This window comes from Wyeomyia smithii, chromosome 2 (assembly GCF_029784165.1).
Source record: "Wyeomyia smithii strain HCP4-BCI-WySm-NY-G18 chromosome 2, ASM2978416v1, whole genome shotgun sequence".
NCBI lineage: Eukaryota > Metazoa > Arthropoda > Insecta > Diptera > Culicidae > Wyeomyia > Wyeomyia smithii.
The window spans coordinates 234,290,517-234,316,097 of record NC_073695.1 but is presented as its reverse complement, the minus strand read 5'-3'; the positions used below and the strand labels follow the sequence as shown (position 1 = coordinate 234,316,097).

The 25,581-nt window shown below is 37.9% G+C and overlaps 3 protein-coding genes across 4 annotated transcripts in view; 2 read left to right on the top strand and 1 right to left on the bottom strand.

Annotated features, from left to right (window-relative positions):
- LOC129719492 (gamma-aminobutyric acid receptor alpha-like) overlaps positions 1-3,545 on the bottom strand; it is a 136,231-nt gene extending 132,686 nt beyond the window's left edge. The window contains exon 1 of one of the 2 annotated variants that reach the window (XM_055670866.1): positions 3,002-3,545. The gene's annotated coding sequence lies outside the window, so the exon portion shown is untranslated. The remainder of the gene's footprint in view (positions 1-3,001) is intronic. The other variant, XM_055670865.1, reaches the window with a different exon arrangement.
- Positions 3,546-5,008: 1,463 nt separating this feature from the next.
- Positions 5,009-23,157, top strand: LOC129719493 (arylsulfatase B-like). The gene is made up of 5 exons (XM_055670867.1): positions 5,009-5,211; positions 5,276-5,665; positions 21,316-21,568; positions 21,627-21,784; positions 21,840-23,157. The coding sequence occupies exons 1-5, from the start codon at positions 5,101-5,103 to the stop codon at positions 22,656-22,658; spliced, it is 1,731 nt and encodes a 576-aa protein (XP_055526842.1). The 5' UTR covers positions 5,009-5,100; the 3' UTR covers positions 22,659-23,157.
- Positions 23,158-23,201: 44 nt separating this feature from the next.
- The window catches only part of LOC129719488 (arylsulfatase B-like), a 28,100-nt gene continuing 25,720 nt past the window's right edge, over positions 23,202-25,581 (top strand). The window contains exon 1 of the mRNA XM_055670862.1: positions 23,202-23,334. The gene's annotated coding sequence lies outside the window, so the exon portion shown is untranslated. The remainder of the gene's footprint in view (positions 23,335-25,581) is intronic.

Sequence of the window (25,581 nt, the reverse complement as noted above, 5' to 3'; positions counted from 1 at the left end):
CATACACCGTGAGACAAAAAGATTTTTTTAAGAAAAAAAAACACAAAAATAAAGATTAAATATCTTCGAAAACTGTCTTTCAATGAATCTGAATTATGAAACTTAGAGAAATAAAACCAGTTTTTTTTTTCAAGTTTTTTACACTTTATACTTTTTTTAGAAAGGCAAAACTATGATCTACAACTTTGCTGAAGACGTCATATCGATCAAACGAACTCGTTTTGGTTCTAAAAATATTTGTACTTACCAATACCTTTTTTACATGACATTTTTACATAGTTTACCAAAAAACGAGTCGTGATTAAAAAAAATACAATAAGGCATCTTTTGCTAATAGAAATGTCTATGCAAAGTTTTAATTAAATGAAAAAATGTTTATTAAAATAGTTTCCCACTTTTTGTGGTATTGCTCTACTGCAATGCAGTATTATGATAAAAATCTCATATTCCCGTTTTGGAAGGTTCAAGATCCACGAGACCTTATCGTTTAATATTTTTTGCCTTGCAGTTGCTTTTTTCAATGTGGTGGTTATGGTGGACATAAAAAAATATATTTCCAAACAAAAAGTAGGAGGGTGGTTTCCAAGACACAACCGCAAAGTTGACGTAGGACTACAATAGTTTTATATTTCCTTTTGAGGCTCTGTTTGATTTCAGCTCGTTTTACCTTTGGCACGGTTCGATTTTGGCACACATGTGCCAAAAAACGAGCGGTTATGTTTAATCACAGAAAAAATATTCTCTTTAACATTGATGAATACTTTTCATTCTAATCCAGTCAATTTTCTTTGATGCGCGAAAAGGCAACCTTCTCTGAATTGAGTTAAATTTAGTAGAAATAAAATCTCCTTCTATGTTTATTTGTCTTGTGACAGATGGTAAGGTTATGTTATGTAAGGTTATGGAAAGTAATATTTTCTTCTGGATGCTAATGTGAAAAAAATTTGCCTCTGCCAACACTAGGGTGCCAGCCAAAATGGTCATCTCGTATTTCAAAAAAACCCTATACAAAATGTTCACCTGCTCGAAAAAACACCCTGTGCAAAATTTCAGCTCAATCGGACTTAAAATGGGGTGGCGCAAAGCGATTGAAGTTTGGCCTTTTTTAAAAACCGAAACATCACCCAAGGGGGGGGGGGGGGGTACGTGAAATTTCGGTTTTTGAAATTTTTTTTTTATTTTTTCACAATATTATGAACCACTCTCTGGCGAAAAAATGAACCACCCTAATAAAACATAATGTACTCGATGCTAGTTATAGTGTATTTCATTATACTGGCTATTTCGAGAGGCTAGTGATTAATTTAAAAAGATAAATCCTAAACATTTTGAACTCCGCCTCTCACAATTGAAAAAACGACTTAGAGTCGATTTTTGCAAAAAAAAAAATTTTTTTTTCAGATGACACAAATTCTCGACGTTTCGCGTTTTTAAGTCATTTGGCATCAAAAATTTTTTTTAGAAAATCAAAATTACACGTACCCCCTTGGGTGATTTTTCGGTTTTCAAAAAGGCCAAACTTCAATCGCCTTGCGCCACCCCATTTTAAGTCCGATTGAGCTAAAACTTTGCACAGGGTGTTTTTTCGAGCGATGAACATTTTGTATAGGGTTTTTTTTGAAATTTTCTGGTGACTTTTTCCATACGATGATTGCCACCCTAAACAACACGTACAGAATTCTGCTGTCCCCGGCGGCGCAGAGTATTTTGCGGCACCTGAAAAATTATATTGAATTCTGATATTTGCTACTATACGAAACAATAAGAAGAAGAAGAAGACAATTCAAACGGCAATTCGATTGTGTTCCAGATCGCAACACGTTAACCCAACATGCCTTACTGTGCGCTGACAGCGGTCACTTGGCTTGACTGCACACATATGAATATTTAGTTCTTCTGCACTGATAGACGGCGAGTGACGAATGAGCAATTCATACATTGCTCAATGTAGTACTGTTGCCTGTTGTTTTTCTTCAAGACATCAGTTTTAATAACATACTAACAGCAGAACTTTAAACTGTCTGATAGATGAGGTGGTTACAAACTTTTCGAAAAAGCTTCACCTTCAAGACATCACAATAGTCTAGACTCGTGGAAGCAAAAATTAGTTGACCTATTGGGACGGGGAGATTCTGTCAAATTTTATTTTGCCACTGCTATACAGGATATTACAGCAGGCTGTTGGTCTACTCATGAAGTTTGGGCAAGGCGTGCTCGCATGTGATTGGTTCGTGAAAATTCGACCTTGAAACTTTTATTAAATTTTCAGAGTTCAGCAGTAAAGTGGTAATGATGACTAAAGAATCACAAAATTGTTCATCATTTTATCAATCCAACGACGTATTGATCATTGTTATCCATCATGTGGTTACATCAGTATTACCGTTTGAAGTTTTTCATTCCGACGTTACATCTTGGTTTTAGTTTCCGCAGAATGTATCTCGATATAGTGCGGTTAGACGTAGTCCTACGTCAAAAACTGTATTTACTGAGGAATCAGAAGCGGAATCAAGCGATAGGATTTTTTGAGCCTCAAACCCTGCTAGCGGCAAAGAACGGTTTTCATCATATTTTTTTTTAAAAAGATTCTAGCGAGCTATAAATTCTTGTATTATTTATAGGAGACTCTTCACTTTATTCAAGTTTTTTGAACATTCGATTCAGTTTTCATTGGTTTTTGTCTTCCAAGACTTGATTTTACTTTCGACAAACATCACAACCAACTTTTAATATACCTCGAAAACAATCAGCGGCACTGCACAGATTTCGAGATCTTTAAAATAAAATATAAATTCAAAATAATCACAAACTGAAAACTAAAAGCATTTCCGTCCAAGCTGGTACATTAAAGGCAGTTGTTTTTACCTCAGCATAAAAAGAACCTTTGTGCGTGTTTCTCCCCGAACAATCAAAAATATGAAATTAAATAATCATTTAACTCATTGATAATTTTTTGCTTCATATAATTATTGCATATATAAAACTAGCGTGAAAAACATACCATTTCTCCTATTTATTAGTCTACACTTTGTTCACTTACGAGAAAAAGGTTTGCTTGGTTTTGATTTTTTTCGTAAATACCTTTTAATAGTCGGGAGACTCAAAAAAATCCGCTGTGTATGCACTGTTTTGCCATTTCACCACAAGGTTTTTAACACAACATGACACCGAATATATGGTTATTTTTTGTCCACTCCACCACAGCCGCCAGATGCCCGAAAACAAAACCACGAAAAAGAAAGATTTAGTTTTTTCATCACTTTTTCAACCTTTTCACTGTTTCGCCTTTAGCAGTAAAAGTAGTTAAACTGAAATAATACAACTTAGTTCTTTAACTTAATTGTTCAGAATTGAATTTTCTACCATTTCGTGCGGATGGATTTTCAAGCAATGTACAACCACTACAGAAACACAATTTTTAAACAGTAACACATTAAAGTTGTCTAAGATCCCAAAGTCTAGTCCAAACCGCACGAGCTTTTCCGAGACCGCGTTTGACCGCGAGGAAATCACAACAGCAACTGAAGAACGCTTTCCTCGAAACATCACCGAGAAGCTCCCGCTTTCCACATGGGCGAAGCGCTGCTGCCGCCAGGAGGTACGAAAGGGCTGAATGGGAAAAATGCTTTTCCCACGTTGCTTGCATTGTCATTAGCATCTGCCGCCGCCGTCAGTCACGCAGAGCAAAGGGGCTGCGTACGGATTTCAGGTTGACGGAAAAAGGCGCGAATTTGTAAGCCTTCTGGTGCGAATGCGCGCGCATTGTCGCACGTGGTGGTTCTCAGGCCGAACAGAACCCGAAGATATGTTTTTGAACGGTGTTTGTTTTGATCTGGTGCGATGTGAGAGTAGGAAACGCAACAGGTGGAGGTTCGTTGTTTCGTGTGCATGATGAACAGATAAAAGTCTTTATGGAAGAAAGGTCAGACAAGAAACTTGAGATGATAATGATTACATTATCTGTAATCGTAGATCCTAGAGCGGTAGGTGGCAGAATAATCGAACTATTTAGTGACACGCATTTGTGTGTCAAAATTTTTGCTCTTCATCTACATCTACTGGTGTGAACAATCAATTCATATTGCTTTTAGTCATACGAAACCATAGCGGAAGAATAAAAAGTGGTATTGGTTTTAAATATAATTTATTTACGATCAATTTTCTATCGTCGTATAGAAGATAAGTTCACTAGATATATTAAACCGCTCGACTAGCTACCGAATACGCCTGAAGTTAGATGGCACTGAAGAAGCGCATCACAGTGGAAGATATAACCTAGGCGATAACAACATTCAGATAATGCTTTCACCAGATTGGATTGAAAGTAATCGATTCAACTGATTGAATTGCTAGAAAGTGAGACAATATTTGAACTACGGACACATTATGTCATATTCATGAAACAGGGTCGTCTGAGCAATCTTATGAATACTCAATAATCGTACAATAAGTTTCAAACGTTTCGACTTCTACAGCGCAAAGAACTTAAAGGAAGACGTACATTTTCACACGGTTTTTTTTGCGCTCTACCATATTTTAAATAAAAAAGAAAGTTACAACCTATATTTGACATTTTTGAATTTTCGTTGAATCAGTTTAGATATGGTTGAACGCTGGAACGTTGTTTATGCCATTTGTCATTACAAATAATGCATTGATCTGTTATTTCGTTAGTCTTCCAATGACAACACAACTTCTAGATCTGCTCGACTTACTCTAGTATGGGTCAGTAGAAGTTAGAATGCTGTATACACTCTAACTGACCCCCATGTCCACAACCGTTGTCGTTGTTATTGTTGCAACTGCAATCACGCAGGCAGGCAGGCGGCATTCGTGCCCCGGTTCGCCCTGTGATGCACAGAGGTATTACCGCGTTAGCTACTTTTCAATCTCCCGGCTGGTCCCGGCCAAGGGTTCGCCTGTGTATCGATCATCTATAGCTCGATTGTAGTTTGTTATAAAGTGTTTAGCTGTAACAAAAGATAAATCAGTTGCAGTGGCGATTTTGACCCGCTCGTTGTGGAGCTCTCCGATCGTGCGATCGCGAGTTATTTTGCTTAGTAATTAGCACTGTGGTTGTAATCGAAGACGGTAATCGAGATGGCCATTGTGGGCCTCACGTTGTTGATACTTTTTGTGTTCGGAATCACGGGCGGGGATTCCAAGCGATCTTCCCGACCGAATATTATCATCATAATTGCCGATGATTTGGTACGACATTGGATGTGTAGATTTTCAAAACAATTTTAGATATCAATTGGAATTTTCCATGTAGGGGTGGAATGACGTGAGTTTCCATGGATCGTTGCAAATTCCCACGCCCAATTTGGACGCACTGGCGTACAGTGGAATTATGCTGAATCGACACTACACGCCACCACTTTGTACTCCCTCGAGGGCTTCCCTGATGACAGGCAAGCATCCAATCAACATCGGCATGCAGCATCACGTGATTGAGTCCGATCAGCCTTGGGGTTTGGGTCTGGATCAGAAGCTAATGCCGCAATATTTCCAAGAGGCTGGCTACAAGACCCGCCTGGTCGGGAAATGGCATCTCGGATTCTTCCAAAAGGCTTACACACCGACGCAGCGAGGATTCGAAAGTCACTTCGGATACGTTGGACCGTACATCGACTATTGGGATCACAGTTTACAGATGAGCAATGTGAGTTCGTGGTGACGCGTGCGTTGAAAATCGTGAGTTATTAATTAGGGTAGAGTGTGTGTGTTTCGCACAAATTTGCGATATACTTGTCAACAGTTTGGATGCTGTACCACAGCGTCTGAACTGCTTGAACTTATCAATTAGAATACAGCAACACGTTTGAAAACAAAATACTTCCTTGAGTCTTTTGGTGGTGATTTGCAAATTGCTACGTGCGTCACAAAATCAGCTGTGTAACATGTGGCACACGTTTAGCACAAGCGTTGTAATTTGATCGGTAAATAGACAGCAAAGATGGGCTATTGTTTATTACCGAACAGTGTCCCATTTTCAGCTGTTTGTAACTTTTATTCAAAATTGGAAAACGAATATTTATTGACTGGATAGTCTACCAAACAAGTGACATTATTTTCCCAAATAAAAACGGTGATTAACATATTTAAATAAATTAGACGTTCTGTACACGTGTGAATGATTACTGAGCAGATGATGAATCATTTGACACAAACAGAGAAATTTTAGAAGCAGATTGTTAATTATTTAAGCAGCCTAATAATTTTGAATAGGAGCTCTCGGAGTGACTGTCACGTAGCTCTGCGGTGTACAACGTCAAAGTGGCCGACTGCTGATTTCTGTTCTGATTATACCTAAATACAAAAAAGAACTCCAAATATTTTCAAATCGTTTCGTAGAATAATATGTATAAATTTTTGTCATTCTGGCCTACAACCTCTTTCTAAAAATTTTATAGAGCGTTTTGAACTTTCAACAAATCTATTATTACATAGACCTGTTTAATGCTTGTTTCGACTGGTTATCGTATTCCAATAATAAAGCACTAGGGGAAGTGCACCAGTTATGGCAATAGTTTGAAGGATGTATCAGTCTTTTGAATATTTTGGTTGTAAAAATTCGGATATTTTTATGTTCATGGTGTTCATTGTAAGTTAACAACAATTATAATTCATCATGTATTAAGAAACTGAAATGTTCTATATTGCTTAGTAAAAAAACGCCGCAGAAAAAACTCTTCCACCGAGTCCCAGTTATGGCTATAATGTTCTTTTGTTCGCCATAGAACTGTACCAGTTATAGTCATATCGAAAAAAAACATTGAATTGAGTTTTTATATCCGTCACGTACAATTTTACCAGATAATGATCAGCAAAAAATTATTATGCTCAAAGGGATGGCTTACAAACCACGTTAGATTGTTTAAAGTAAATACGCACAGACGACCTCTCCTATGCAAGATGTATTTCTATACTAAATTAGAACAGTGAAACATGAACTGTGGTCTGACCTCTTATCTCATTAGAAATCCCCTAACAATTATGTTTATATTAAGCAGCTAATCAATTTGGTCCCAAACAAGAACCTGACACTCAAGGATTAAAATTCATCGGGGTATATATCACAAGTTATACAAAATCTGGTAACAAGAAGTAATCACATCAAAACTACGGCTTAGTTTTTCGTTTTAGTTTTGGAGCTTGCTTTTTCGGCTTTTTTACTATCAGACTCTTCTGCTTTGGCCTCTTTCATTTCCTCGCGTTTTAATTTCATCGCCACGCGTTCATGAGCTTTTTGTTTCTTCGAGCTTCTATAACCTTTACTTATCCTTTTCACGTATTTCATCAAATCTTTTCTTTGCTGTAAATCTGTAAGAACAGGGAAAGATCACTTTGAACAATTACGGGGCTTTGCGACGCGGCGGAGCTGGTGCCTTTTAAAAAAAATTGACAACCGTCGAGTATGCTCCAGCTTTGGCTTGCTGACTGCCTCTATTAGAATGCAGAATCCAAAAGCAAACTTTCAAGGACGGGAAGCGGTGAGCTCGCAGATTGGTTGAATTCCATGTACAATCCTTGAAGAAGTTTTTGTTCTCGAATTTGTAAAATTTATAATTTTGTCGCCGTTTGCTTTTCTGGTGCTTGTTCAACCTCGTAGACGTTGCGAGACCCGGTCTGTGCTATGACCTCCTTGGACTTGGGATGTAGGTAAAATGATGTCCCATCCCCATTTCATACTTTGTTAGGAATGCTCTATCTATGGAGCAAGTCATTTTTCGTAAGAAAGCTTCTGGTAAAACCAAACCAACCACGAAGATCCATCTCGGACACTCGCGCGCTAGCTGATGTTATAGCTAAAATCAAACGCTTATTGCAACTTTTACAACTAAAATTTTAGCTAGTTACCAACCTGAAATGATAATGCTGTCCCTAAATCAAACAGAAATCACTACGAAAGCACTAAATACTCCGAAAAAACGTTTGCCGATGGTTTGTTTACTTTCGTTTTGATATGACGATAACTGGTGTTTCCCACGCGTGCTATGATCCATTCGCATGTTGCCAAATGGGGAACTTCAAATTATTTTGTACCGATTGTGGCAATACTGATAAAATGTTTAGTTCGATAAAAACACCACAATTTAACAGTTTATGAATGGATAATTCAATTTCAATTCCAAGCACGTTATTTTCAAACTTATATTGTTATTAACTGGTTCCTACCAGCGATTTCAAAATAGCATGTCCACTAATAAAATGATAAGAACTCGTATGAAATGGAGGTAGGGCCTAAAAAACTTTAATTTTTTAGCAAAATAATTATGAACATTTATGTTTAATGATTGATTATCCGAAAGCAAATAGCATTTATCATGTTTAGTAATTTTTCTTCGATATTAAACTGGCGCTCCTACCCTATGTCATGAGTTGACCTTTAACGAAGGATAACAGTGCTAGACGTTATCCGTGCTCAAGTCGTCAGTGAAAAAAATAATCTACTTGGATAAGAGCACCATAAATTATTCTGGTGCAGTTATCATCTGCACGTGGTCGTGTTTTGTTTATTTTCCTGCAGTGCTAACCTATCGACAGCTTTCGTTAGGTTGTCCAATAGGGTGCACATTTACTATTTATTAAAGTAGTTCAAGATCGCCGTTCCAGACTTCAATACGTTAGTGACTCCAGTCACTTGCAGCATCCAGAAACACTGCTGCAGCTAGGTGCGGTAAACGGATATACGGTAAAGTGCCTAGTCATATCGTGAATTACTACAACCAGCTCTCACGGTAAACATCTTATCAGATTGCCGATTCTTGGGTCGTACCTGTGTGCACCAGTTAGTTGGGTGAATGTCAACTGCTCAGCTGTCTTGAAGCAGACATTTGTTTTACCGGCGATGCTCGTATAAACATTTCCATACCAGTTTGCTCCTCAGCTGGTTTGCGATAACGCTTTCAGATATGAATGAAATTGTTTGGGTCGTTTGCTTTTCGGAATTTCGTTTTCTGGGCAATCCTATTTCCAGTCAAAGTATTATTTTTCACTTATATAAGTATATAAGTATGAATATAACAGTTTTGAAAAAATGCTATCATTTGAATTTTTAATTTGATTTGACACAAATAATTGATAAACCATTTATCAATTCAAAACATGATACTTTTCACAGAACTCATAAAGATGAAGTAAAATTATATATACCTAGTAGTTTTCAAATAGTAGGTCGCAAAATTTATCAGCTGTTAGCAACACTGATTACACGAGAGAAGGAGTTTCCTGAATAGGGTAGAGTGAGGCTAGTTGGACATTTTGGATAAAAATGTTTTGTAACTTTTTATAATATTTTTGCCAAAATTCATTACGTGATAATGTTGTGTTGAGCCCATAGCTTCTACTAAAAATGAACTACTCAACATAGTTTGCAGTTTAGGAATATTTCATGTTTTTCTGAGTGGACATCAAATAGGGGGTTTTAATTTGAAAAAATACCTGCTTTTTCCTAATAACCGACCTTTCGGTAGGCATTACGTAATTTGTCTAAGATCTCTACGAGTTGTCTTTGATTTTAAAATTGAAAAATTATATTTGACATTGCTGTTGCTGGCTTTTGGGGAATATAACCCTGATAGTAAGCAAAGTGACATTTCCGCTGCTGGCTTGTGGAAAATATAACCCTGGTTTACGTGTCATGACAGGGATGCCAGATGTGAAGACATGTCTTAATATTGAAAACATTTGAGCGCGTGTGAATAAGTGGAAGCCTAATAGTCGGTTGATTAACTGCACTCGATTTAATATGTCACTGGAAGTTTTGTAAACTTTCAACGGGGACCGTGTTTACAGTATCCTATACATTGTTTTGGTGGAGTGTGAAGATATTTGAAAAATTACCTGGCCTCCCTGTGTCATGATTTCTTGACGGTAAGGTATGTCTTAAAACCACTTACAGTTGTTAAAACTCGAAATCGATTTTTTCAATAGTTTTGCTGTTTAAATTAAGAAAAGTCAGTGGAATATGTATTTCTTTTGAAATTTCTTATCAACAGAAAAAATAATATAATACCCCTAAAACACCCTATTGGCCAACTACCCGAATAAATGGGGTAACTTAGTCAGAGTGTGGGGTAAATTGACCATTTTTATTTCGAAAGTTTATAATGAAAAAAAATTCAAAAAGTAATCAAATTCATTGTTTCTAGTTTCATATAGATCAATTTGTAAAACAGAGCACATGGTGTTCTCGCTTGGTTTTAATTTGCTACACGAAATGCACCGTACCTGAAATTGCATATACTTTGTTATTCGAGTTAATTGATAATGTAAAATATGTAAAAATTTGGCTAAAGTTTGCATTACACAGTTTAGCGAAAATAATAATAGAGACTTTTATTCTGCATTGAACCAGATGTAGTAATTTGGCTTCAATCTGTATTCTTCACGCATCGTAAATAAAACTGCACTACATTTCGTCATTCAGTTTCTTTGATTTATTTGCCACGTATTACCCATATAACACGTTTTTTTTGATGCGCATATTCGAAGATATCCCCATTGACCAACTAGCCCCACTCTGCCCTACAACTATCTATTGTGCTTCTTTCGACACTATTATTTTCTTCGGTACTACTATTGCTGACCTACGATTTAATATCTCACTAACTTCTGTTTCTGTTTTTAAAAAAAAAAAAATTAAAAAAATAAAAAAATAAAAAAATTTAAAAAAAAAAAAACTTCTGTTTCGTCAGTTGGAATAGGGAAGATGTTATTGGAACCTCATCTTCGTTCATCATTGGCCTTTCAGCAGGCCCGATGAACATTGATTCCCAAGCGTTCAAATGTGATGGTTTTCTAACACATTTTATCAGATTTGTGTTATCCCAATCTATCACGAGCTCTTCGATTAAAGTGTTGAGAGGGTCTTTTGGTTTGCAATTTTTGAATTTGTTCTCCTCGAATGAATCAGATTAAATCATGTCAAGAACCTTCTTCTGTGGATTGTAATTAGGCGATATTGGTAGTTGGAAAGAAGCTCGGTATAGTAGAGCAGTAAGCTTAAAACAGAAGGGTAAAACACACACATACACACACACATAAGCACGGATATAAATGATAAGCGTATCACTTACTTTAATAGTGATACTGCCAATAATATGTAGTGCGGAGTACAGAAAAAACCCGGGCAGTATCACATTTTTTCGTATGGACCGCTTTGCGACCTTTGACCGTTTGTGGCATTGACCGGACGTTTTTTGCTGTTCGCACATTTTGTTGTTTCCCTTCTGCAGTGTTACTTATTGCGAAGTAATCTGCTCCGTTTCGTAATGCTTTTTGTCTTCTCCTTCAGAATTTTCATATCCTCCTGCAAACTATCACTCTAATAGCGTATAACGTCCTATGGTCTATGATATCATCGAAGCTTTAGATCAGTGGTTATTAAGTCTGGAGAAAACTTTTGTGTGAAAGAGCCTGAGAATAAACTCATACTTAAAGTCCTTTTGCCAACGAACGGCCTGGTTCTACTGAGATTCGAACCTATCACCACTCGCTTGTTAAAGCGGACTCTGTAACCTTGCGGCTACGAAGCTGTACAGTATCACAATGGACCAAATGTCTCTGGTCGTAGTGAGGATTGATGAGTCCAACACAGTAAAAAAATGATGTCGAACGTCGCGACAAATATCGAGCAACCGCGGGACGCCGGGATTGCACAGGAATACGCGCAGCAGCGGAAGGCAGCGCTTTCCACTGAAAAGCAGCTTGGCCCAACTACTCTTGAAGATGACTGAAGGGGCATCCAATCCGCCATTGTTAGCATTGCTGTAGAGCTACCAGGTACAAAGGCTCCGGATCATAGAAACGACTGGTTTGACGGCGCATGCAAACGATGCAAACAGAACGCATCAAGGGCGAAGATGATGCAATATCGTACCAGTGTGTACCAATACAAACAACAGAACAGAGTAGAGCTCGAGGACGGTAAAGCGATTGATCTTGGTGCACTGACAGAAGACAACAGGATCCCTGCCGACGCTGGAGAAACACTGCCTAGAGGCACAGAAAAGATATGCAACTTAAGAACTAGAAACGAGCCCATATCTCTTTAATTCAAGTATCGACATCAAGCGGTGAGAGGGAAGAATTTCACACTCAAAATTTCATTACACTTATACCATTCATACCAGCTTACGACGGAGAATTATTTCGGTCCCTCTTGTTCTCATAAAAAACCAAATGGCAAAAAGACTGTGCGAGCTCTCGCCGCTGTTTCGTCGAGGTACTGGTATAGATTAGTCAGCCTGTATACCAAAGAGACGCCAAGACACTCACCGTTAAGGCAACTGTCAACATCAAAACGGGCTAGCTGTATAATTTTGCATTGCCGTTATCCGTTTTAATGTTGACAGTTGCCTTACCGGTGAGTGTCTCTGCGTCTCTCTGGTATATAGCCTCCCTAGTATAGATCATTGCACACGAAAAAAAACCTCACTTTTCTGACACTTCCCACGGGTTTGTTTACAAGGTGTTAGAATTTTTCCATTCACTGTTTAGTGATAGGAGTAAAAACGGAAGATACGAATACGACAAAGATAAACAAACCCGCGACAACTGTCAAATCTCTGTCTTCTTCTTTTTTTGTGACGTCATCGTGCAATGATCTATAGCGAGAGTGTCATTTTTATAACAACCATACAGTACCATCTGCAGACGTGCAACGTTTTTCATACACATATTTCGTCAATGAATTTTATTGTTGCTCGAGTTGAAAACCGATTATAGCGGGGAGCTGCATAGCCGCAAGGTTACAGAGGCCGCTTTGTCAAGTAGATGGTCGTGGGTTCGTATCTTAGTAGAATCAGGCTATTCGATGTCAAAAAGGACTTAAGCATGGATTTATTCTCAAGCATCTCACCACTTACCCTTCCTATACGCTGAATTCTGTAATACCCTAGAGTGACTTCTTCTTAACAAAAAACTATTTCGATGGCGAATTGTTACTGAACTTTCACTTAAAACATCTTATTAAATGTGGCCCTGTCTTAACATGATTTTGATAAATTTAAGATCACTTTTTTGTCTGGTCGTTGAAGCAAAAAAATAGATATTTGTTGCATGTTCAAACTATTGGAGCGAACTGCTCGAACGATGCATTGTGAAATTGATGTAGGATAGAACAGCAAAAAATGAATGCGGAAGCGTGGGCACCGATCTACTGCAGCGTTTTGTTCGAGGTTGCATATCTGTTCTGTGCTGCAATTACCGGGCAATCACTCTTCTGAATGCTGCCTTCAAGGTATATATAATACTCCATCGTCGACTATCACCATTTGGGAAGCAGTTCATAGAGTACTACCCGGCGGGATCCTTGGGGACCAGCACCACCACGAATCAGATATTCGCGGTACGGCAGGTTATGCAAAGTGCCCACAGATTATCTATTCATCAATTTCAAATCGGTGATTGTGTCGATCAAGACCAGCTATGGCAAGTTATGCACGACTACGGATTTCCGGACAAACTAACCTGAATGGTCAAAACGACGTTGGATCCAGTAATGTGTGTAGTTCGAGTATCGGAGGTCAAAGAGGTGATGGTCTGCCTTGCCTACTGTTTAAGGGGTTATATACCTTTTTGGTCGAGAAAAATGAGGGAAGTTTGAATTTATTTTTAAGTGCATAGCACCACTTTCATTGCATCACAGTGGTATTTTTCTGAGAGTACAGTTTGTCAACAACAAGAAAATACGTTTGATTTTGAGATATACCAATTATTACTGGAGTAATGGCCGTTTCCCCGAAACGCTATTTTTTTGCAGAGGCTTGCGGTGATCCTGATAGAGACTCAGCGGATCAACCGAAATCAAAAAACTCATATTATTTCAGTAGTTTAGAAGTGTGCCGGGTCCTTGAACGATCGCTTTTATGGGTATTTTGTTTTCAGTGCAAACGGGAACGTTTTTCCCAAAAAATGCACGTTTTGAGCGCAAAAAAATGCATTAAAAATTTTTTTGCGGCAAAATGTAACTGTGTGTTTCAAAAAGCGATCGTTCAAGGACCGGCGAATTTTATAACGAAAATAAAAAAAAAAAAAGATGAAGGAAATCGGTTCAGTAGTTTTCCCGCAATAAGGATCACGGCAAAGTCATTTTCCGTAAAAAACTATTCCGAGATAATCGCGTGTAAAGTTTCAAGTTAAGCTTATGCGGCCGTGGCGAGGCACGTTGCAAATCGCTCTAACTTTCTTCCTATTGCTCAGATCTTTATGAAAATTTGTGGAAATGTTCTCAAGATGTTGTATTTGAAGATAATGTAATAAATAAATTTCCGGTTTTTTGAAAACTAAAAAGGTATATAACCCCTTAATATTGCTCTGGAAGATGTGATTAGAAAAACGGGAATACGAGTGGCGAGATATTCCAAAAGTCGGTTTAACTCGGTCATCGCTGCATCGAAGACAAGTACAAGAAAAGAAGAGCTTCAAGAGCAGACCTCTAGTTCAAGTTGGTGTGGATGAAACCGAGGCGGTCGATGAAGAAAGCGAATGAATCACGAACTGGATGAGCTCTGTCGTTCACTCCAGTTGGCAGGCTGTAGTGGGCTGGGTGTGTCATAAAAATGTCGGACGACAGCCTGATAAAGATGGTTCTTGAAACCAATCCATCAGGAACGGGACGGAGAGGTGCACAACGGGGGGAAAGGTGGATCGATCAGGTGGAAGATGACCTACTGACACTACGCAGACTGCTGAGCAGGCGAACAGCAGCCATGGACCGATTTATTTTGGGCGATTTTATGCGATGAGGTTATCACGACGCATTTTGCAATACTAACTGTCGAATAATTTAATTTACACAAACGAATTTAACTTATTCTGGAGACGTAAACAATCCTCGATGCAATGAATCGTCAAAAATATTTTAAGATCGTCAGCATAAAACAGCCTGCAGCCAACTCCATGTGCAAAAGAAGTTCCATTGAAAAATAAAATAAATAACAATGGTCCCTAATTACTGCTCTGAGGTACACCCGGTATATTGGTGAAAGGAGGCGATTACTGTTTACTTCCATAACTCTATCGCACAACTATGAACATAGTCATTTAATCAACTGTCGCGAAGCAAAATCTTGTCCAGCAGCGTTAAGTGATTAATACTGTCGAAAGCAGCTTACAGCTTATAGGTATCTCGTTAACTTCTGCTTCAAATTCCAATTCGTTAATACAACAAGAGGAAAAATTCAGGAGATTCGTAGTCATAAAACCATCAGAGAAAATGTAGTGTCTAGTACTACGTATATTCGGAGGCTCTCCCCTACATGCTCGTTCTTTACGCCGAGTTCTACAGCACCCTTGATGATTTCCTCTTAACGAAATAGGTCCCTCTGATAACAAACCCGAGCAGAGAAACGTATAATAATTCTCTTCTATTGGCAGGCGGAACGAGGTTCGGCACGAGTCTTCTTCAACCTATTTTATTATAATATTAGGCGCTCCTACATTGTTTCGAACCTGTTGCATATTTCTGGGTGAAATCATTTTCAAGGGGTTTAACAATTGAAAATAAGTTTTTTTACACGCAATCGGAATATATATAGTTTGCTTGTCTTTCAGTCACGCGCACGACAAACGGAAGTTACTCAAATTGTCTTTTTCCCAAGCAAACTCTGAACCTGAGGTACACTAAAGTTTGTTATTTTTTCGCCTGTAGCAACGCAAACACTCCTGTTCTGACTACAAGCTACCTTTGCTTTTAGTCCTCCACTCACCTCCTCTCGGCTGGTATAGAAAGCCTATAGAAAAGAGAGACGCCGTGACACTCACTTCCATTAAGCTCACACCAAAACGGCTGGAAGGCCTTTAAAGTTTCGAAAGCTTTGACGCAAAGTATTGCAATCAAGTTGCGATGAAAAAAGGGACTGCTAGTTTACGTAACAACTTGTATGCAAGTACAATTTAAAAAAAAAGGATGGTAATGTTTTTCGAATCCCAGCTCTCGAGGTTCGATGCTGGCCTAACAAGTCATTCATCCTAGGTTCGAGTCTTGACTCGGGAGAGACTGTTAGTGTTAGTAGGATCGTAGCGCTAGCCCTGCAATTGTCCTGTATACTTAACGGTTGGCTGCGAAGTCTGTGTATAGTAAACAGAAGGTCAAGTTCCGAATCGGAATGTGACTCTAACACATATCAAATTTAAACATGTTTGATATACGCTTCACTGCCACACGGTTTCATTCCTGTTACGTGAGATGTGTTTGGGTCCCTAAACATATAATATTGAAAAAGTCACGCAAAATAACTTCGCGAAGCTTATTTTGGCGGGGTAACCCGCCGTTTTGGTGTGACAGTTACCATAACGGTGAGTTCTATGTCTTCTCTCTATCCTATAGGCTGACTAGGCTGGTATGAAACCAGTCGTGAGGAAATCAAAGCTAACTGCGTTTCAACTTATATTCGGCACACGTGTTAAATCAGCACATGGCTATACTGCCGCTCATGGCAAGTCCGTCCCATTTGCGTTTTCGTGCTGATGAGAAAACAGCAATTAAAAATCGCAACGCTTTGGGAGCAATATTGCACTCTTATGCTGGTTTAAACAAGTCCATCAACAGAAATTCTTACTGCAATGTCAATTAAATACTTTAGCGTTATAACCCGTTCATAAACACCAATAAATTTGATTAAATTATGTTGCAAACCATAAACTGGGACCCATATGCGATTACTTTTTTGATGCCTAGCCAGAATGATAGCAAACCAGTCCCATAGCCACCTACGACTGGTTATGAAAAGCAAACTACTGCAAAGAGATTACGGTGCGGTGATAGCTTGCATTTGAAACAAATCAGCTACTGGACGATCACCTTCTCGCGTGCTTCCACAGAATCATTAAACGATTTTGAAGTGAGAAATGTATTACAATGTGTTTGTAGAACTTGTCCACTTGTTTCTTCATCTAATTCTATGATTAAATTTTAAATCAGTTCAGGTGAAGGAACTTGTTCTAAAATTTTTCGAAAGCGGTCAATGTATGACGGCGGCGGACAGCTTTCACGCATTAGGCAGGGAAACCAATATAACAAAGACCCTTCTATGTACAACAATATCGCACGCTTAGCCTTGGGGCTAATAGCGGTCTCGATCAACTAGATTAGTTGAGAGATTTCGTTATCGATATTGTTTTTTGGCACATTTTGCATGTGTAGGATAAGTACAACGATACACCGTGCCCCAGTGCTGAGTCGAGAAAATTTCCAGCTCGAAAAGATCCTCGACTCGATCGGGAATCGAACCCGATATCACAACCGTGTGGGAGAGAGCTAGAGCAAAGCCTTGGTGCTACATTCCGATTCAGAACATGACCTTCTGTTTATACTATACACAGACTTCGCAGCCAACCGTTAAGTGTACAGGACAATTGCGGGGCTAGCGCTACGATCCTACTGACACTAACAGTCTCTCCCGAGACAAGACTCGAACCTACGACGACTGGCTTGTTAGGCCAGCATCGTACCTCGAGACCAGCTGGGGAGGCTACCCTTCTATGTATTACTCTTTATTATTTTTACTACGTTGTGAAAAGGCTAAGAAGCGTGCAGAGGTATTCGTATTGAAGTATACTGTTGACACGTTCTTTAAAAAATAAACCAGCGTTTCTCAATTGTCATCCACGGCCCAACATGGATAAAATACGAGGGTAGTATTATTTTATATTGATTGGATGCTCTAATTACCAGTACAGTGGGACACCTAACGGCGATGGCAGAAATGCTGTTCATTCAAAAAAAAAAAATAGATAAAAGAAACAACTGGTGGAATTTTTTGCTTGAAGAAAACAGCGAGATCCACACGGTCATAAATAAGCGCACGATCATGAAAAGGAGACTGAAAGCAATCTTCCAGTTATAAACGTCGAGAGTCTTCCAGTAAAAACTTAGCATTGATAAATTTTTGTATTTTTTCTTTGTATAATTCTAAAAATACAAAGACATTTCTAATCAACTGCCAAACAATAAGGTTTTAATTTTTATCCCATCCTCAAATACACAAATATGTAATTAGCTTTGTTCTCTCGTGATTACCTATAACAAGATATCGGCACAACAACAAACGATTTCAACAGATTCTAGAAATCAGGTTTCCCTTATAGGAAACGAAATGTTCTATTTTTCCGGTTTTTAATGCGAAACTATAGTAAAATTCGATCGAACCGCCTATTGAATTTTATTGGTCAACTGGTACATCAAATACTAACCCTGAAGACCAGGAACTATGTTAAACATAACATGCTTCATAATTATTTTTGACTGTGGGACTGATGATTCTGATGATTTGTTCTATGGGACCGACTTGCGATCATTTTTGCTATGGGACAAACCAACTTGCTATTTTTTTCATAGTTCCTCAGAACAAAGTATTCAAAATTATCTGTTCTATCGAAAGTAGATGTAAAAAGGTGATGATTCAACCAATAAAGTCAAAATTTATGAAAATGCAATTGGGACGGACTTGCCATGAGGGGCAATCTAGGTTCTGATGCAGGTGCATCGGCAAAAACCCCCTAACACGTAATAAAGGACGGCAGTCAATTTTAAGATGTAAGAAAGACTTATGTCTCAATCAAAGATATCAAGCATGTAAATGAAATTTAAAGTTAGCCAAACCACTGTCAGTTGATTATGAACGTTACTTTATAGTTACATGTACAATAAGTTCTGTAATGTCATGGCATTGCCATCAAAATTAGATTGTCAAGTAATGGAATAAGGCAGTACCCTTTGTAATTCATTGATGCTAGACTATGGAAAAGTCAAGAACATGATGGGGATTATAAACCTTTCTGTTCGAGAAAATAAGCAGTTTGGGTTTTTATTCAAGTGTGTAGCAATTTTTATATGCATTGAAATTGTAATTTTTCAATAGTACAGTTATTAGATTGCAAAAAGTTATTTGTTTATTAAAAAACCAATAACTACTGAAGACGTTAATAACGAACATTTATAAAAATTGAAGATAACCGGCTGTAACTAAGCAAAGCCATTCTATCCAACTTTCTTCCTATTACTCAAAGCTCTAAAAAAATTTACGAAAATGTTCTCAAGAAATTGTACTTAAAGACAGAGCAATATTTTTTTTTTCATATTGTACCCCAAATTAATTCTTTAAGTATACTACGACGGTCAAGATGTACGGGGAAAGCGATAATTATTTTGCTGATACGTGAAAATTTTAGCTATTTCAAAAAAAGCTACAGTATAAAATAAACCCATTCCCGACGGGTGATATTCAAACTTTGATTCAAGCTCAACAACTATACTTGAAATTTTTTACGATACAACTATTCATGGTTAGAAAACAGATTGATCTTTAATATGCAATACAGTTTGTGTCAATTGTGTATATAGTTGATGAGTAATAAGAGTTTGAAGTTCATTCCTTGAGGTAAAAACTGATTTCTCTCCGCCGGGATCGGGTTAAGCTATTGGTCGTTATTTTTAAAAATTATGTAAAATCTGATCAACTGTTTTGATTTGAGATATTTCGGAATAACAACATAAAATTTGATGGGATGAGGTTTGTTATGTTGTAACGCAACACTAGAAAAGGTTTCTGTGATGGAACGCAGATGACAGATGTTTCATGCGCTTCATTCATCATGTGCGATGTTATATCGGGGTATTAGAGAGTAATCTAAACTACCCATTATTGATTAAAAGAGGACAGTACTTAGTTATTCCAAGCTTTGCTATTGTTAATAACAAATTGCAGAGGCAAACTTTTGCATGTGTGAATATTTTTTTGAGAAATCCAGTATTTTTTCATGAGCAATGGTTGTTGTAAATTGTTTTTTTTTTTCAATCACATTCATTTTTATTTATTGGTAAGTTTAGTTTAAATATAACATATGTAACATCAACCAATTGAGATTATGACCTATCATTCAAGTTATGAAATTTAAAAAAATATTAAATCGTTAGAAAACAATTTTTCAGATTCGTTTTCGAGTGAGCAATCAATCCACGCGTTTTCATGATCTACTGAACGAAGAATTTATCGCAGTTTAGATAATTAATTAGGTTTTAGCCAGCGCTTGCCATCTTCATCGAATTATCGATAGTGTCATACTTACATATTGCACAAAAAAAAAACTATCATTTAAATATCAACTTTTAATAGTCCAAAATGCATTTGAAAGTGGATAGCCACTACGGGCCAACTAGTTTAAATAATATCCTACTACTAGGGTAACGGGGGTATTTTGGCCAGCTTTGGGAAGTGTTCGCAGAGTTCATTAAAAACAAACACAATTTTTCAACATAAATACCTACTCTATTATACCATTTTTAAAAGCTAAGTGTCTAGTTTAATATACACCGTTCAACAATGCAATATAATGAAAAATATCCTAGAAATATCCAAATTTCTACAAGGTACTAAAAACATATTTTGGTCCACCAAATTTTTACTATGGCCCACCTTTATATCTACAGACGTGTATGGAAATAGTTCGGACTAATTATATTTAAGATCATCATCGGTATTTTTAGAGCAAAAATAGTGGGTTTGAGGAGAATATCCTTCTGCTGTGAATTTCTGTAAATTTTAGGCATCTAAAAATGAAATGATTTGGCTTATAGCGGTTTTACAGGCATTCTCAACCAATTTCATATCGTTAAATGTGATAAATTATGAAATAATTACCAGTAAATTGTCACAAGCTGCTTCTTTGTTCACGTGCAACAGCCGAACGGTAATCAAAGAGATGTCAAAAATTGGCATGGCGAAAATATGTTTGCTTCAGAAAGAGGCAAACATATTTCGGCCATGCGTTTAACCACTTTTTCAATTTTTTCCAACATGTTAGAGTATACAAACTGTTTCTATGGCATTTTATTGATGTTACTACAACAACGAATTGTTTCAAAAGCATACATATTTGTTACAATTGCTTCCGGATGTTGACTTGTATATTACCACTTCCTCTTGACTTTGGGTTGACTCAGCCATGACTTTGAATATGTATGAACTAATTCCAAAATAACACTACCTAAAGCCAGTTTTTCGCCGAAAATTATAGTGCAGTATGATTCTTAGGTGTGTTATTCAATGTTGCATGCATAGTTTTCTAATATTCATTGAATTTATCAGATAAAATGCGTAAAATGTTACAGGGTGGGCCAAAATACCCCCGTTACCCTACTCGCACAACTTTTATCCTGTGACACTGCGTTGAGGTTAGCGATCTCTCATATCAACGAGTATCGGACTAACATTTCCTTTCTTCCTACTATGGTTATAATCAAAAATAACCAAAACCAAAAATACGGCTTTAACTCCTTTATTCAACATTTACAACTGTTCTCAGAGTTCCACCCGCGGGTTGGATATACGACGGGACCTGGAGGTGGACTACACTGTCAACGGAACATACGCCACCGACCTCTTTAACAGCGAAGCTGTTCGGATAGTAAAAGACCACAATCGGACGGATCCACTGTTTTTGGTTCTCACTCATCTGGCCCCACATGCCGGAAATGAGGATGATCCTTTGCAAGCCCCCGAAGAGGATGTTCAGCGATTTTCATACATCAAAAACGAAAATCGACGTGTATTGGCTGGTAAGATTATTCCAAGTGGAAAATAGGAAAATGTTATTCTATTTCTTTTCTTATTTAGCCATGATCTCCAGGATGGATAAAGGAATCGGTGAAGTTGTGCGCGCACTCAAACAACGCGAGATGCTAGATAATAGCATCATTTTATTTTTCTCAGACAATGGAGCTCCGAGCGTGGGTACTCATGCCAATTCTGGATCAAATTTCCCGCTACGCGGCGTAAGGCTTGATACTTGTATCAAATTCAAAAATATTTATCCTCACATTTTCTTAGCAAAAATACAGTCCTTGGGAGGGCGCAGTCCGTACTCCGGCTATAATTTGGAGTCCTCTGCTGGGAACGGAAGGCCGAATTTCGAATCAATGGTTTCACACCAGTGATTGGCTTCCGACGCTTGCTCGAGTCGCACAGATCAAAAATATTCCCCGTGGCAGTGCGATTGACGGGGTTGATCAGTGGCGCACCCTACTAGATCCAACACGAAACGTGCGGAGCGTGGTGTTGAACAACATCGACAGAATACACCACTACAGTAGTTTTATCAAAGATGGTTGGAAGTACGTTAATGGTTCTTCTTGGGATGGAAAGTACGATTATTGGTTGGGTATGATCGGTACCGAGGATTCCATCAGCGAAGAGGAATACTGGGCTAGGGTAGCGAATTCAACGGTTGCAACAGTTTTATTGCTGGATGTGGAACCGCTTAAAGAGCTTCGTCAAAATGCGTCGATTAGCTGTGAAGCTCATCCCAGCGATATTCCTTGTGACCCGCTTAAAGCACCTTGCATTTTTAATCTTATTGAAGATCCATGCGAAAGAAATAACACTGCTGTGGACCATCCAGACATTGTGCAAAAACTAGGTCAAGAGGTGCAGCAGTACTTCACAACGGCAGTGGAACCGAGAAACAAACCTAGTGATCCACGGTCCGATCCTCTTTACTATAATGTCACTTGGACCTGGTGGCAGGATGAACCAAGCAGTTCTTCTGGTGTGGCGGTACCGGTTGCTATCTTTGTAGTTGCCGCTATTACTGTAGGTCTGCTGGTGGCCTACGTCAAACGCAAATTGTGCCCTGTGAAGGAAAGTTGAAGATCTTGAATAGTGAATGTGTTTATTTTAGAATATTTCTTGTGCCCTAAATTTACTGCCGATATGAAAACAAACTTCCTTTCAAGGTGTTGTGCTGGAGGTTAAATTCTATGCTAGAGACTGATTTTTTGAACTGCAAAACCATGTTTTAAATTCTTATTTGGCAACTGTAAACGTGTTTAATTTTTTTTTTTTTTTCAAAACAAGTGTAGATTCTAGTTAATAAATAATCGTTAGTTCGTATCCCGAGAACAGTCACAACACAATCACATTCTTGTATTGCAAATCAAGTCAAACCTAGAGGCTTCTGTCACGGGTAACAGCAAATCGCTCGAAAAGGTGACTAGAAGCATAAAAACAAACAGCGACAGACAGGTTGTGCAGGTTGTGTTGCATGTTCTGTTCAGTATTTCGATATAGGTTACAAAGTATGGTTGCCACAAAAATGACGAAATGAACTTGACCTTGCCGTATATTAACCATTTAATCAATACTATAGCAACAGATTCGGCAAAAAAAAAACAAAAAATAAAATCGACCGAGTGGAACTCCCGAGTTTCATTCGCTCGGATTCAAGAAGTGCAGCTGGTGGAATTCAGTTGCTATTTACGGATGACAAGTACGGGAGAATTTGGAACGTGACGTGATTTAATTTATTGCAGACATCAACTAACAGGTAAGGCGTAATTTCATTAGAGCACTGCAGTCATTAAAATTAAAATATAAAAGACGCTAGCAGACATATAACATAACTGCCGGTACCCGGATAACTGTCCCATAATGAAAAACAACATGTTGGGAAAACGGCGATTCAATGTTATCCGTGAATTTTCGGATTTCCAGCAATTACATCCAGAACCAATGACCATAACAGTTTCATGGCACTACAAGTTTATCGTTGAGAGCAAAAAACCATGGATGGAATTGGTTTTACGTTATATAACTTGAAAAAAAGACAAAATGGGACAAAATATGCGGGTTCCTTTTAAAAAGTATTCGCATATTTTGTCCCATCACATATAAATTCAACCAGCAACCGGCAGTATCATTGGCAACGTAGATTGTACTACAGAAAAACAACACTAGTCTAGTTAATTAAATGACATACTTCTATATGCCTAAAATAATCCGATATACACTAATCTGGAGCAAAATTATACGTTTGCAGTTTGTATCACTATGCAGTAGGACTGTAATGCGGGTACTTTCAATATGGGACAAAAACAACTTGGTATTTTTCCCATGTTTTCCCATACAAAAGTATCAATTTTCCTTTTTTTTCCAGAAAATATGATAACAATTGAGTCGATTCCCGATGATAACTAAAAAGTGACCAAAATCAGTATGGGACAGTTATGCGGGTACCGGCAGATAAGTGAACAGAAAAGTCTACATAACGGCACTGAAATTGTCATTCTAATTAAAACTGTTTACAGATGCTTACTTTCAACAGTTTCAATTAGATAAGAATACCAATTTCGGTGTGGCCCTCTAAAAGAGAATCGCCAAAAAGTTTAATGAAAGAAGAACAATTGTTTTTTGATAATTAACTTTTCGGAGATCAATTTTTAGCGACGCTTACCAACTCAAACAACAGCTCAAATTTGCTCGCCCAAAACCACGGTTCAATTTTTAAACAAAGATTCTTCCTAAAAGTACGTTGTCACTTCTGAATACAGTAAAACACTGGCTGTGCGAAGTGGTTCCAAAATAGGTATGAGTGATAACATGCTCTAAAAATGTAAAATTACCGAATTCTACAAAGCCAAAACTGGATTTTTGACGACGGTTCGCCATATCTAGCTGAGACTGGAGCAAACATAATTGACACACTTATAGTAAAAACCTGTATAACCAGGAACATCACAACATTGTTTTTATATTTACTTGTGTTTTAATACGACTTTAATGACTCGACTGATAACGGCAACAAAAACAGTTAAAATAAATTACGAAGCCTTAGTGTTGTTTTCACGTGTACGAAAGACAGATAGGATTTGAGATAAAAAAAGAACGTTGTGGAACGCATGACTGACCATCACTGGCGGCTCTTCGCAAACGTACCGACAAGATAACACTAATTGCGGCATGTAAGTCAAGCAGTGGCGGTCACCCTGTGCCGCTATTATTAATTACGATATTGATCGATCCGTGCAAAAGTACATATACATAACAGCTTACCGACTGTCACAGCGACTGTGCACATTTACTGAATCAAATGACAGTGGTTTTAAGATGTAACTATGAAGAAACCAGTACTTGTGTGCATTGGGTAATAAATCTGTGTCTGCATCTTACCGACTTAATCATATGATCGGTTAAATAATCTAACGTTTACGAAATAGTTAAAAATGTGAACAACCAGATGAACTAAAAATTACCCAGTCTCGAGAAATAAACTTTGATAAAAATGAAGCATCAATTTGAGCTGGCTTGGCTGAACAACGACACAAGTCACGTAACCACGGTGTGCACATTCGAAATTCATGTCGTACACTACGCAAAGTACCGTTGAATTGTTTGTTAGAATCCCCGAGCGTCGGTTATTGGACTCTCAATGATTAAAAGTAACCTTTCGAATACAATAGCATTGCCGGCCGACACCAACGCGTGCTAATTTCATGTCACGTGAATTTTGGCATATTGCTTGGTCTTATCATTGTCCCATACAATTCACAGTAGGTTACATGACGTAGCAATAGATTGTTTTGGGTTTAATTCTATTGAATTTTTGAACTATACTATCTGCCTTTTGAACTATGCTATCTGGTCAACTGGACTGATTATTGATATCAGTATTATAATTAGAGCTGCGCAGTAATTTTTTTTTTTGTTTAAAATTAACTCAACTCAGAAAAAACAGTTACTATTGGCCTGATTATTAACAGCTCACTTTTACCGGTGATCGTACCTCTGTATGTAG